General features: G+C 35.6%; 1 protein-coding gene across 1 annotated transcript in view; it reads left to right on the top strand.

Moving 5' to 3' along the window:
• Positions 1-15484, top strand: part of LOC114052322 (sn1-specific diacylglycerol lipase beta-like) — a 51922-nt gene that overhangs the window by 2367 nt on the left and 34071 nt on the right. The window contains exon 2 of the mRNA XM_027874873.1: positions 8015-8166. Within this exon, the coding sequence (XP_027730674.1) occupies positions 8015-8166 (152 nt within the window). The remainder of the gene's footprint in view (positions 1-8014; positions 8167-15484) is intronic.

Here is a 15484-nt window from a genome sequence, read left to right as displayed (position 1 = left end):
TATTTGACCTACTGGCTTCTTAAAAAAAAAAAATTACTCAGTGCCCCTCCTGGAAATCTACTTTCTTTAACCCTTTAATTTTTAAAATTTGCATAATTTCAAAAAAATTAATTTTTTTAAAAAATGCATCTTTACTTTATTGTAAATGTGTGGGTTTTTTCCTGCATTGAAATTTTGATGACACAATATTGCTTTATGTAACCATATAGTATCATATTTTAAACAAGTCATTACATGCACATATTCTTGCCGATGCATGCTGGACTTCCCAACAAGGCTCTTCAATAGTCTGCCAACACTTCCTTGGCAATTGTGGGCTTACTTGACCACTGATCGGTTATAACTTATATTTTGTGTGTTTACTTGGAAAATAATGTAATCACTACTACTTTAACTCTGTTACACAACAGATGAAACATGTACAAATCATATTTCAAAATTTTCTTCTTTCCTAACGTTTCTTCTGCCCCTTTTTTTATTCAGTGCCCCACAACTGCACCAGGGGATCTGTCCAGTGCCCCCCAGGGGGTGGTATCCCCCACTGTGGGAACCTAAGACAGGATATGCAAAGGGCAAAGACTGTCTTTTGCCTCTTTTTGTATCTTATGTGATCCTATGATTATTTATTTACTCCTCAACAGTTCAGTGAGACAGGTACTACTGGCATTATTATCCTCGTTTTACAGATGAGGAACTTGGCTCTGGATCATAGATTTAGAGGTAGATGGGACTTTAGACGTTTATCTTGTTCACCCCCTCATTTACTGAAACTCAGAGATATTAAGTGACTTGCTTGACAAGGGATTTTTAGGGAAAGGCCTTTGATGGCAAATCTTGCACCATTCCTTTTTTTTATTTAATATTTTATTTTTTCTCAATTACGTGTAAAAACAATTTTAACATTTTTTTTTCCAAAATTTGAGTTCCAGATTCTCTCCCTCCCGTCCCCTATTGAGAAGGCAAACAGTTTGACATACATTATACATGTCTACTCATACAAAACACATTTCCCTGTAAGTCATTTTGTGAAAGAAGACACAGACCAAAAAAAACTCAAGAAAAATAAAGAAAGTAAAGAACAAGTATCTTTGATCTTCATTCCGGCTCTACCAGTTCTTTCTCTGGTAATGGATAGCACCTTTCATCATAAGTCCTACAGAATTGTCTTGGATCATTATATTGCTGAGAATAGCTAAGTTATTCGTAGTAGATCATCATATGATACTGCTGTTACTGTGTGCAATGTTCTCCTGGTTCTAGCTCATTTCACTTTGCATCAGTTCATGTAAGTCTTTCCATGTTTTTCTGAGAGCATCCTGCACATCATTTCTTTTTTCCCCCACATAATAGTATTTTATTTTTTTCCAATTACATGTTAAGATAGTTTTCAACATTTACTTTTATAAGATTTTGTGTTCCAAATTTTTCTCCCTCACTCCCTCCCCTTCTCCCTCCCCAGGACAGCAATCTGACATAGGTAATACATGTACAATCATATTAATCATTTCCACATTAGTCAAGTTGTAAAGAAGAATTAGAACCAATAGGAGGAACCATGAGAAATAAGAAACCACAACAACAAAAAAAGAGAGCAAATAGTATGCTTCAATCTGCATTCAGACTCCATAGTTCTTTCTCTGGATGTGGATAGCATTTTCTACCATGAGTCTTTTGAAATTGTCTTGGATGATTATATTGCTGAGAAGAGCTAAATCTGTCATAGTTGATCATCACACAGAGTTGCTGTTAACCTGTGTATAGTGTTCTCTTGGTTCTGTTCCCTTCGCTTTGCATCGGTTTGGACAAGGCTTTCCAAGTTTTTCTAAAATCTGCCTGCTCATCATTTCTTATTGCACAATGGGTATTCCATTACATTAAAATACCACAACTTATTGAGCCATTCCCCAATTGATGGGCATCCTCTCAATTTCCAATTCTTTGCCGCCATGAAAAGAGCTGCTATAAATATTTTTGTGCATGTAGGTCCTTTTCCTTTTTTATGATCTCCTTGGGATACAGACCTAGTGGTGGTGTTGCTGGATCAAATCACAGTTTTATAGCCCTTTGGGCATAGTTCCAAATTGCTCTCCAGAGTGGTTGAATCAGTATACAACTTCATAAGTACTCTACTAGTGCTTTTATTTTCCCACATCCCCTCCAACATTTGTCATTTTCTTTTCTGTCATATTAGTCTGACAGGTGTGAGATAGCTCAGAGTTCTTTTAATTTGAATTTCTTTCATCAATGTGATTTAGAGCATTTTTTTATATGACTGTAAATACCATTGATTACTTTGTCTGAAAACTGCCTCTTCATATCCTTTGACCATTTGTTAATTGAGGAATGGCTCTTATTTCTGTAAATTTGACTCAGTTTTCTGTATGTTTGAGAAATGAAGTCTTTATCAGAGAAACTCATTGAAAATTTTTTTCACGGTAATGATTGCCAACTATGTATTTCCCTTCATCCTATTTCCACCTTGTTTCTCCTACTCTCTCTCTCTCCTTTTACCCTGTCCATTCTCAAAAGTGTTTTGCTTCTGACTTTTATCTCCCCCAAATTGCCCTCCCTTCTATCACCTCCCCTCTCCACCCCACCCCCATCCTCTTTCCTTCCTACTTTCCTGTATGATAAGATAGATGTTTTTCTTTCTTTCTTTCTTTCTTTTTTGGCTAGGCAGTGGGGTTAAGTGACTTGCCCAGGGTCACACAGCTAGTGTTATGTTTCTGTGACTGGATTTGAACTCAGGTCCTCCTGAATCCAGGGCCGTTGCTCTATCCACTGCACCACCTAGCTGCCCTGGTAAGATAGATTTCTACACCCAATTGAATGTGTATATTATTCCCTCTTTGAGCCAGTTGTGATGAGAGTAAGGTTCATGTGCTCCCCTCCCTGTTTCCCCCATTTTCCCCTCCACTATAAAATCCTTTTCAGGCCTCTTTTATGTCACATAATTGATTCCATTGCACCTCTCTGTCAGTGCAGTTTTTTTTCTCATCCTTCAATTTTTTTAGATAATCATACCATCACGTTCAACTCACAGCTCTGCTTTCTATGTGTACTCCTTCTAACTGCCCTAATGATGAGAACATTTTTAGAAGTTATAAATATCATTTTCCCATATAGGAATATAAACAGATTAACCTTATTGAATCCCTTATGATTTCTCTTTCCTGTTTACCTTTTTATGCTGCTTTTGCATCTTGCATTTGAAAATCAATTTTTTATTCGACTCTGATCTTTTCATCAAAAATCTTTGAAAAGTCCTTTATTTCATTGAATATCCAGTTTTTTTCCCTGAAGGATTATACTCAATTTTGCTGGGTAGGTAATTCTTGGTTGTAATCTTAGCTCTTTTGCTTTCCAAAATATCATATTCCAAGCCCTCTGCTTCTTTAATGTAGAAGCTGCCGAATCGTATGTTATCCTGACTGTAGCTCCCTGATAGTTGAATTGTTTCTTTTTGGCTGCTTGCAATATTTTCTCCTTGATCTGGGAGGTCTGGAATATTCCTGGGAGTTTTCCTTTTGAGATCTCTTTCAGGAGGTGAGTGGTAGATTCTTTCAATTTCTATGTAAAAATAGAAATGTAAAACCTCTGGTTCTAGAGTATCAGGGCAGTTTTCCTTGATAATTTCTTGAAAGATGATGTCAAGGCTCTTTCTTTGATCATGGCTTTCAGGTAGTACAGTAATTCTTAAATTATCTCTCTTGGATCTGTTTTCCAGGTCAGTTATTTTTCTAATGAGATATTTCACATTTCTAATATTTTTCATGATGTCATAAAGTTTTTAGCTTCCACTTACCCAGTTCTAACTTTTAAGGAGTTATTTCCTTCAGTGAGCTTTCGTACCTCTTTTTCCATTTGACCAATTCTACTTTTTAAGGAGTTCTTCTCTTCAGTGAATTTTTGTATATCTTTTCCCATTTGGCCTATTCTGTTTTTTAAGGTATTATTTTCTTCAGTATTTTTTTGTGCCTCCTTTACCAAGTTGTTGACTCTTTTTTCATGGTTTTCTCGCATCACTCTCATTTCTCTTCCCAATTTTTCCTCTGCCTCTCTTACTTGATTTTAAAATCCTTTTTGAGCTCTTCTATGGCCTGAGAACAATTCATGTTTTTCTTTGAGGCATCGTATGCAGGAATTTTGACTTTGTTGTCTTCTTCTGAGTGTGTCTTGATCTTCCTTGTCACCATAGTAACTTTCTGTGGTTAAAGTTTTTTTCCTGTTGTTTGTTCGTTCTCCAGACTATTTCTTGGATTTTAACTCTATGTTAAAGTGGGACTGCTTCCCAAGTGGTGGGGGCACTGTCCCAAGCTTCAGATATTTTGTGCAGCAGTTTTCAGAGGCAATTCTGGGGACTTGTAAGTTTTTGACTCTTCCAAGGTGGTATGATCTAGGGCAGGCCTTGTGCAACTTGTGCTCATGGGCTGCTTATGGCATGCCAATTTCGGGAGGCCCATGAAAAATGTAGAGGAAATCCGTAAGTTGTGCAGGCTTGATCTAGGGAGAGATGGGTTTACTACTCTTCTGTACCGTGCACTGGTTTGTGAGCGACCACAAGTGCTCTTTTCAATTCTGGAACTGTGACCAGGGTTCCTGCTCTATTGTGACTGTAAGCTCTGCTATGCTAGCACCCCTCACACTAGGACTACCACCCAGGATTGCGACCAGGACCTGAGTCTAGGCAATGCAACAGAGTCCTGCCCTGGTCCAGCAAAGGGACCTCCCCCCCAATAAATCTCTCTTTTTGGGGGGTTAAAGTGACTTGCCTAGGATCACACAGCTAGTGAGTATCATGTGTCTGAGGCCTGATGCCTGTTCCTGGTTTGCCAGGGCCCAGTCTGCATCGTCTTGGCCTTCACTGGACTGTGCTCCATTCTCACCCTGGTGCAAAAGACCTTTCTTGCCGACCTTCTACGTTGTCTTGGGCTGGAAAATTGTTTCACTCTATCTTTTTGTGGGTTCTTCTGCTCTAGAATTTGTTTAGAGTCATTATTTAAAGGTATTTGGAGGGGTTTGGGGAGAGCTCAGGCACTTTACTCTCCATCTTGCCTCTGCTTCCTGCACCATTCCTACCTACTGTACCATGTCACTTAATGCAAAGCTAGTAAATGGTAGAGGTGGAACCTAGGTCAGCCTTAGTCCAGATCCAGCATTTTATTCCCTAGTGCTGCTTTCTCTGTTCCCCAGGGTAGTGGCTTATTTTAGAGTTGGGGTAGATAAGTTGGTTGCTGCTCAGTAATAATCCAGTATATTGAAGACACTAGGGAGCAGAGTAAGAAAACGCTCTAGTTCTGGAGGTGAGACCTTTTTTTTTTTAAGGCAGTTGGGTCCCAGGGTCATTCAGCTAGTAAGTGTGAAGTGTTTGGTCTGAGGTCAAATTTGAACTCAGGTCCTCATGACTTAAGGGCCAGTGCTCTATCCACTGCGCCACCTTGCTACCCCTGGTGAGACCTTTTTTACACTGCTTTGGAAATTACAGTCTTTCCTCAGCTAGAGACTACTGCAAAAAAAAATCAGAATTCTGGAGTTAGAAGGGACTTTACAGGCAAATCCCCCTTTTATGGATGAGAAAATTGAGGTTTAGAGAATGGTAGTGATCTATCCAAGGTGGTTCAGCTAGTTATTAGCAGAACTACCACTACAAGCCACCCCCATTCCAGTGTTCTTTCCAGTGCTTTACCATATTAGTTTCAGAGTTCAGCAAAACCAGTATTCCTGCTGCTGTGCAATCTCTACATCTGATAATTTTTAAATTTCTGATGCTTAAATTCAGGTGTCTGAATTTTTGGTGCTAAGGGAAAGAATGCTTTAGATGTAAAACTGGAATTTTTTTGTAACTTTTATTTAAAATGTATCCAGATGACTTATATTCACAGTTACACAGTTACTTCCACTCCAATTCTGCTATAAGGTTGGAACTTTTTTTTTGCATTTTTTTTAAGATTATTCTATCCAAATTATGACCAAAGGACTATAAAAATGTGCATACCCTTTGACCCAACAATAGCACTTCTAGGGCTGTAACAAAATTATCCATAGCAGCTCTTTTTGTCATGGCAAAGAATTGGAAATTGAGAGGATGCTCATCAATTGGGGAATGGCTGAGCAAGTTGTAGTATGTGAATGTAATGGAATACTATTGTGCTATAAGAAATGATGAACAGGCTGACTTCAGAAAAACCTGGAAGGACTTGTATGATCTGATGCTGAGTGAAGTGAGCAGAACCAAGAGAACGTTGTACACAATAACAGCCACGGTGTGCGATGACTAATATTGATAAACTTAACCCTTTGCAGCAATACAAGGATCTAAGACATCTCCAGAGGCCTCGTGATGGAAAATGCTATCCACATCCAAAGAAAGAACTACGGAAATTGAATTGCAATTTTTTTTTTTCTTCTGTTGAGTTTTGTTTCCTCTTTCTGATAGTTCCTCCTATTGGTTTTAGTTTTTACTTACAACATCACTAATATTAAAGTATGTTTAATAGGAATGTAAATGTATAGCCTATATCAGATTGTGCACCATCTTGAGGAGGGTGGTGGGGAGGAAAGGGGAGAAAAATTTTAAACTCAAAAGCATATGGAAGTGATTATTGATAAATCAAAGTAAATTAATAAAAATAAAAAAAGATTATTCTATCCAAATAGCCTCCACTTATGTTAACTAATTAGTTTGCAACTTAAATTCTGTAGTTTCTAGATAGATGGTAAATAAAAACTTAAGTACTGACAAAATGAATGCTGAAATGTGTTCATGCCATACTTAAGCTACCAAGTTACCGTGGCATTATTTTTCACCCTAGTAATATATTTTACTTAAAACCCAATAAGACTCAAAAAAGATTTAGAATGCTTTTTTTGCCTTTGAAAGCATTGAATAAATTATCGTTACTTTGGTTTCTGACAATGAGGGACAAATGTTTGAACAGCTATGGAAAAGCCATTTGGTCCATGAAATTTGTTCTATGTACCTGGATAATGGAAATACAGGAAAATAAAACTCTCATTATACTAAAGTATAATACCAAGAAAAACTATAACTGTTGCATTTTTTAAAAATTTCTGGATTCTTGGTTATTCAAAGATTAATTTTCTCTTTTTATTACCAACCTTGCTACCTTTTGCTAAAAGATACTCTGACCTTGGAGTCAGAAGACCTGGCTTTGAGTCCAAGTCAGACTCTTAGAAAGTTAGAGCTAGAAGGAACATTAAAAAGCATCTGGTCCAGTCTCTTCACTTTATAGATGAAGAAACTAAGGCCCGTAGAGGTAAAGTGCCTTTGCCCAAGATCACGTAAGAAATAAATAACAGAATTGATCTTTGAACCTAAATTGTCAGCCTTTAATCACATCATGATGGTTTGCCTCTTTAGCCATGTGACTTTGGACAAATTACTTTCAGAGCCTTGGTTTTTTTTAATCTGTAAAATGTAGTAAATGAGATTTTGAAATACATGTCTTACAGGGCTGTCTGTTGTGAGGATCAGGTAAGATAATATATATAGATAGTGTTACAGCACTAAATTCCTTGATCATTGTTACTTGTTGGTTAGTAGAATTTTAGGGATTAGTATTTGAAATGAAAATGACAAAAAAAATTCATCAAAATAAAAAGATAGTTTTAGTGCAGAGATAATGTAAAATGTCTTACAAACCTTAAAGCATTGTTTAAATGTTAGTACTTAACTATGTAAAGTTAGTTTTGTTAGGGGCTCTTTTACAGTCAATTATTTTATTGCATAAGGATAATTACATAAGAATTGACAAAGTAAAGCTAGTTTTAAAAGGGAAAATAAGAATGTTTCTCACCAATTTGTTATTAATAAAAACTCTTAAGTTACCCTTGGTTTATTTTGAATAAATTCTGACAAATATGGTGTTGATAAACTCCTCATTTGCTTCGTTTATGTACTTTTTAATACAGAGCAACTCTATGGCTTCATTTTCCAAAATAAAATGAATTGTACTAATGCATTTTTTCTGCATTTTCTGTTGTTTTCTTACAGGTGGATTGGAATTCTTGTTTTGTATCTTAAACAAAAAGGAAAACTTAATTGTGTTGGGGGAGCTTTGTTGAACAGCTATCTGATTGTACTCATTATTCTTCTGGCTGTTATAATTTGTGTTGTATCAGCAGTTGTGTATGTCAGCATGAAAGGTAAATATTGAAACTCAATGTTTAATTTCTTGCCTCAATTTTTAAACATGTTTCTTATATTCCATGAAATTTTAAAAAAATCAAAACTTTTTTTTGCAAAGGTGAAAAAACTCTTTATTTGTATGTTTTGCATTATGAATAATCATGTATTTAGTGATGTGCTACTATGCTCTCAGCCCTCTGATAAGGACTGTGGGTGATACAGAAGTGTAAAGATTTGTATGTTGACATCAGCTGTCTACTGCTTAACATTTCTACTTTGGATTTTATGTTGGACTTGGATTTTTTCTTTCATACTAATGTATATTCCACCTTTGAAAATAAAGACCTGATTTTGTTTTTGTTTTATTTTTATATTTTATTCATTTTTAAACTTAAATCCAAAATGAGAAAAGAAAAAAAGAACATTTCCATTTACATAGCAGAATATAAGAGAGTATTCAATATAAAACAATAAATTTCTATTTCATGAAAACCTATGTAATAAATCCTACACATTGTTTTTTAAAGCAACCCATCTTTTCTATGCTTCCTTCTAAGTGGTTTTCTTTTGTTGTTGTTGTTGTTCTCTGCTATGTCCTTTTTACTTTATTTTATTTTTCTCCCTCCCCCCAAGCTACAATTAAATGTAAATATATAGGTGGCAGCTAGGTGGCGCAATGGATAGAGCTCATGCCTTGAAGTCAGGAGGACCTGAGTTCAAATATGACCACAGATACTTTACACTCACTAACTATGTGACCCTGGGCAAGTCACTTAACCCCGATTGCCTCACCAAAAAGCAAATAAATATATATATCCATACATAATTATAAACATACACATATATACATACATATACACACTTATACTGTGCTTATTTCTATTAGTTCTTTCTCTGAAAGTGGATAGCATCTTCCTTCATATGTCCAAGTCTTTACATATTTTTCTTAATCAACCTGCTTATCATTTCTTATATCACTGCAGTATTCTATCACAATCATATTGTTATCTGAGAGACAGCTGATGTCAATATACAAATCTTTACACTTCTGTAAACAATGAAAGTTTTTTTTCCTGATTTTCTGCTTTCCTTGGCTACATCTTGGCTACATTGATTTTAATTATACAAGAAAATTTTAATTTAAAGTAATTTAAATTATCCATTTTACGCTTCAGCAATGCTCTCATCTTATAATATAGTTTAAGATCTGGTACTACTGAATCTCCTTCCTTTTACGTTTTTTTTCTCTTAGTTTTTTAAAAGACCTGATTTTAATATTACTTAATGATATGTTGAAAAAAGTAGCCAGTCAGGTTTCAGAATTTGTAACGGATTTGATAACATTTTCCTTTTAAAAAAAAATTTTCATTCTGAAGATGTTCTTATACAAGATGGTTACAAGTTGGGGGGGGAATCATGCACAAGTAGTACAATCTGTACACTTTTAAATGGTAGGTTGTGAAAGAGATACTCAAGAAATATTTGCTCCATATGAACCTCTTTTTCTGTGAAGGGGGGAGTATTTCTGGGACAGGTGAAAGCTGCGCTGATGAGAGTTTCAGTCATTTCTCATGGATCAGGATCATGAGAAAACAGACCTAGAGATGGGCAGTAGTTGCAGGTACTACTCACTGCAACTGATACAAACTAATATTTTGGCCTCCAAACCTATGAGACAGGATCAAGTCTCTGAGGCCAAGACAAGAGGATTTGGAAAAAAAAACCCTGTCTTTCCAACTTCAATAGTATAGAGCCCCAATGAAATAAATCTCACTTTTAGATAACAAGACTACAAATTCAGGTAGAAAGTGGCTGTTTATTAGTCCATAAAAATTCTCAATCCAAGGGATTCAGTGGACATCCATTTAATAATGGGAACTAGGCAAGGCAGCCCTAACTCAGCCCAGAGAAGCTCTCAGCTCACCGTGGCTAGGATTAAAAAAAAAAATCATACCTCTATTTACTAGAAAACATATTTGTCGAATACGTAATGACACAATGGTAGGAAGGATAGCTAGTATATTGGGTGACTGTAATACCAGAAAACAAAATTTTAAGATGAGTGAGTATAAATCATAGGGTAGCAGATTAGAGTTCAGTGCAAAAAAGAATTTTCTGATAGAGCTCTCCAGCAATGGAATGAGTAGCTTCATAAATTAATAGCTGTCTGTTTTAGGAAATATTCAAGTCAAAACTGGGAGACTTGTTGTAGAGGTAATTCTTGTATTGGAAGGGAGATTAGGCTAGTTTTGGGGTGGGGATCCTGTGACCTTGAGGCCTAATGTGGCCCTCTAGGTCCAAATGCGGCCCTTTGAATCCCAACTTCACAGAACAAATCCCCTTAATAAAAGGATTTGTTCTGTGAAATTTGGATTCAGTCAAAGGGTCACACTTGAGGACCTAGAGAGTCACATGTGGCCTTGAGGTTGAAGGTTCCCCAACCCTGAACTAATTGATCTGTGGTCCCTTTTAACTCTTGAAATGCTGGAATTCAGAGTATAATACATGGTCATAAGTCAGATTTTTAAAAAATTTATTAAATATCTAATTATTAAATATCTAAAGTTAAATATCTAAAATCCAGAGAAACACCATAGCAACAGTAGACTGAAGCTTTGGTCTTAATTTTATTATTGATTTTTTTTTTCTTTTTGGTGAAGCAGTCAGTGTTAAGTGACTTGCCCAGAGTCATGCAGCTAGTAAGTATCAAGTGTCTGAGGCCAGATTTGAACTTAGGTCCTCCTGACTCCAAGACTGAAGCTCCATCCATTGCATCACCTAGCTGCCCCCCATTATTGATTCTTATAATTCAGTTTTTCTATCTAAAAAATATAGTTATTTATCTACTCCTTGACCATCATAGGGGTGAGATAAGAGATGCTATAAAACATATTTGTATGTGAAGTGTTTCGAAGTCTTCAGTTTAACATATATTATATGCCTACTGTATGTAAGGCTTTTTGCTTTCTTCTAAGGAAGGATGTCATGTAAATTTGGGGGTTGTACTAGATAATCTCTAGTGTACCTTCTAATTTAAAAAAAATTTTTGAAACTTAATTTGTTTCTTTTATTTTCTCTTATATAATTTCCTGGAACTGAATTATCTTCTTTGTATCACCACATTTTGGTGTTCCCAAGATGCTGTTTGAATTTAGTGATCCAGGGGGATGACTTAAGTGGGCTGTGTCATATTAATGACTTCTCCAAATGTGTAAATGTTTTTGCTTGTTTCACTTTGAATGTAAGGCAGCTTGTTTGCTGCCGTACGAAACAACAATTTAAAATTATTATTATTTTTATAATATTTCAATTTTATTATTATTAATTTAGTGTTTATTCTCATTAACATGTGAAGAGTAAAGTTAGTTAAATCTCCTTATAATTCTTGATAATCAGAATGGTATGGAGCAGAGAGTGCTGGATTTAAAAGCTAGAGAGTTCTTCATTCAGAAACACTTATTAGCTGTGTGACCCTAAACAAGTCACTTTACCCCTCTGAGTTTCAGTTTCCTCATTGGTGAAATGGGAATAAAAACAGTAACTGTTTCACAAGGTTGTTGTGAAGGTCAGATGAGTTAATGTATGCATAGTGCTTTGTAAACCTTAAAAACTCATATTTATGTAGTATTTTAAAAGATATAGAAAATCCTTTTCTCACAACAACTCAAAGGTGTTGGTAATTTATTATTCCCATTTTACAGATTAGGAAACTGTGGCTGAGAGGTTAAATGACTTGCCCATGATCATACTTCTAGAGAGCATCCTATATAGGATTCAAAGTCAGGCTTTCTTACTCTGGGTTCAACTTAAATGAAATTTTCACTTGTAGGCTGAATAACAACCTATAGGGAATGTTTTAGAAGTGATTTTAATTTAGTTGTAGATTAGGCTAGTTGGATTCTGAGGTCATTTCCAACTGCATTCTGTGATTCTGCTTTTGAAATATGGGCTGAATTTTAATTTTAAGGTGTAGAATTTAGATAGTTTTCCCCTTAAGATACAGTATTTAATTTCCTAGACTTTTTTGTGTTTGTCTTTTCACATTCTACTTTGATTACTGATAACTTCTAACTGTAGGTATAAATTCAGAGTTGACAAGCAACTTGTAATCTAGTTTTTTTTCCCCTTTTGGTTGAAATGGGATTTAATTTTGTTCCATTTCCTTGGTTTCTCTTCAAATGCCACTGTGATTATGTGGTAGCTATATCTTTCTAATGATGACTTTACTGAGCCCATTGTACTACTAATTTAAGGGGGAGCACACTAACAACTGGGCAAGGGAGAATAATGGGTTGGCTTCCTGTATGAGGTTGCATTTGATGCGAGGTTTGAAAGAAATTAGATTCTAAGGGGCTGAGGTAAAGAGAGAGTAGTACATCCAAAGTGTGGGGCACAGCTTGAGCAGGGGAAGGGAAGCAAGAGATGGAGTGTTATCTATGGAAACAGAAAGTATGCCAGTTTGGCGGGAACATAGAATGCTTGAGTAATGTGCAATACCTTGGAAAAGTGACAGATTGTGAAGGACAGGAAATGCCAGCCTATCAAAGGAGTTTCTTTTTTATCTGAAAAACAAGTGGAAGCCACCAAAGTTTCTTGAGTAGGGGAGTGACATTGTTAGACCTGTGCTTTAGGAACGTCTATATGGCATTGTGTGGAGGATTAGAGTAGAAAGAAAGTGGAAGCTGTGAGACCAATTAGGAAGCGTTTGCAGTAGTCCAAGCAAGTGGTGATGAAAGCTTGAACTATAATGATTGCCATGTGAATAGAGAAAAGGAGCTGGATGGGAGAGGTGTTGTAGAGGTAGAATGGACAAAACTTGGCAACTGATTGGAAGATTAATGGATGATTCTGAGGTTATGAACCCGAGTATCTGGAAGGACAGTGGAGCCCTTAACAGAAATAGGGACATTAGGGAGTCAACTAGGTTGTGCAGTGGATAGAGCATCAGCCCTGGAATCACAGGACCTGAATTCAAATCAGGCTTCAGATACATGATACTTACTAGCAGTGTGACCCTAGGCAAGTCACTTAACCCCCCAATTTCCTCACCAAAGGTGGGGAAAAAAAGAAATGGGGATATTAGGAAGAGAAGTGTATTTGGGAAGAAAGTTAATGAGTTTTGTTTTGGACACATTGATTTGAGATGTATGTGATATCCAGTTGGAAACCTCCAATAGACAGGTGGTGATTTAAAACTGGAGGCTGGTAGAGAATGACTGGGTTTGGGTAGGTTAATCTAGGAATCATCTGAGATTGGGTGAACTTCATTTAATATGGGTTTTTTATGTTTTTGCAAATATTTATTACACTCATAAGTTTTATTGGCATATACTTGGGAAAAATAATTTCCTACATTCATTTATCATGTTGTCCTTTTTCCATTTTAATATTAGAAATGGGATTTTCTTTTTTTCCAAGCAGACTAATGACATATCTGTTTTATTCTTCAAAAAAAATTCCTAGCTTTATCAATTTAATTCAATTCAATGTATTTTTTTGCTTTTTTTTAAAAAATTTTTATTCTTTTAAACTTAAATACAAAAAGACCAAAAAAAGAACATTTCCATATACACAGCCCAACATAAAGAGAGGCTTCAATATAAAACCATGAATTTCCATTTCAGACTGTTTATTAAAAAAAAAACAACTATGTAATAAATACTCTTCGTTTTCAAAGCTACCCAGCTTTTCTGTGCTTCCTTCTAAGTTTTCTTTTGTTCTCTGTTGTGCACTTTTTATTTTTTCTCCCTCCCTCCCCACCATGCCCTAGAGAAGGCTTCAGTTAAATGCAAATATATGCATATTCATATGTATGCCTGTATGTGTATGTATGTATGTAAAACCATACTTCTGTTTATCAGTTCTTTCTCTGGAGATGGATAGCATCTTCCTTTATATGTCCTTTGTAGTTGGTTTAAGTATTTATGATACTCAAGATAAATTAGTCATTCAGAGTTGTTCTTAGGACAGAATTTCTGTTACTTTGTGTAACATTCTCTTGGTACTGCTCATTTTGCTTTTCATTGTTTCATTATTTCATGCAAGTCTTTCCATATCTTTCTTAAGCTCAATCAGCTTATCATTTCTTATAGCAGATAGTACTATATCATAATCATATGCCACAGCTTGTTTAAGCCATTCCCCAAATGAAAGGCTTCTATCATTTTAGCCAACTGGATAGGTAGAAGATGATATCTTAAAGTTGTTTTAATTTGCATTTCTCTAGTCAATATTAATTTAGAGCATTTTTTTTTCATGTAATTATATGTAGTTTTGTATCATCAAAAAACTGCCTGTTAATAAACTTTGACAGCGTATCAGTTGGGGAATGACTTTCTTCTAAATTTGAAAAAAGTTCTCTATATTTGAGAAATGAGACCTTTATTTGAGAGACCATCTATAAAATTCTCCACCCCTCCCCATTTTTCTGCTTTCCTTCTAATCTTGGCTACATTGGTTTTATTTGTACAAACAAAACCTTTTTAATTTAATGTAATTGAAATTATCTGTTTTACACAGCACAATGCTTTCTGCCTCTTTGTTTATTCATAAATTGTTCTATTCATAAGTCTGATAGGTAATATGTTCCATGTTCTTCTTATTTTCTTGTGCTGTCTCCCTTTATATCAAGGTAATGTATCCATTTTGACCTTGTCTTGGTAAATGGTTTAATTCAGTGTGTTTTGGCTTTCAGTTTTTTGTTAATTTCTTCATTGGTTTTGAGAATTTCCATTTTGATGATTATCTGGAATTCGTTGATTTGTTGTTTCTTTCTAGATTTCTTTAGTTGCATGCCCAATTCATTGATCTGTTCTTTCTGCCTTTTGTTGATAAAAATGTTTAGAGATAAATCTTCCCCTCAGGACTGATTTAACTGAGTGTGGTATATAAAAAGATTTTGGTAGTGTGATATTTGAGGAATAACTAAAAACAGACCATATTGCAATGGTCTCAAAATTAGAGACCTTGTCTCTTAGACTATTTTATTCACCTTTCACGTCAGGATAAAAGATATCACTTGGACATTTCTTGTGCAGCCAGGTGAAACAAGGTGTCTTTGCATGAGCAGCCAGTGGTAATGAAACAGATCATCTTTTGTTCTCTTAAACTTGTTCGTTCTCTACCTCTCCCGCTTTCCCCCCCTCTCCTCTTTAAAGAGTTAGTTTTGTTCCTGATTAGTCTGTCCAGTGACACTCTCCCCCTTATTCTCCTTTTCTCATTTTTCCTCCCCCTTTCCCTTATTCCTTCTCTCTCCAGTTTCCCTGTTGGATTTCCGTACCTAACTCTGTGTGTGTGTGTGTGTGTGTGTGTGTGTGTGTGTGTGTGTGTGTGTGT

This window comes from Vombatus ursinus, unplaced genomic scaffold (genome assembly GCF_900497805.2).
Source record: "Vombatus ursinus unplaced genomic scaffold, bare-nosed wombat genome assembly UNPS02014807.1, whole genome shotgun sequence".
NCBI lineage: Eukaryota > Metazoa > Chordata > Mammalia > Diprotodontia > Vombatidae > Vombatus > Vombatus ursinus.
This window is presented reverse-complemented; position numbering and strand designations above follow the sequence as displayed.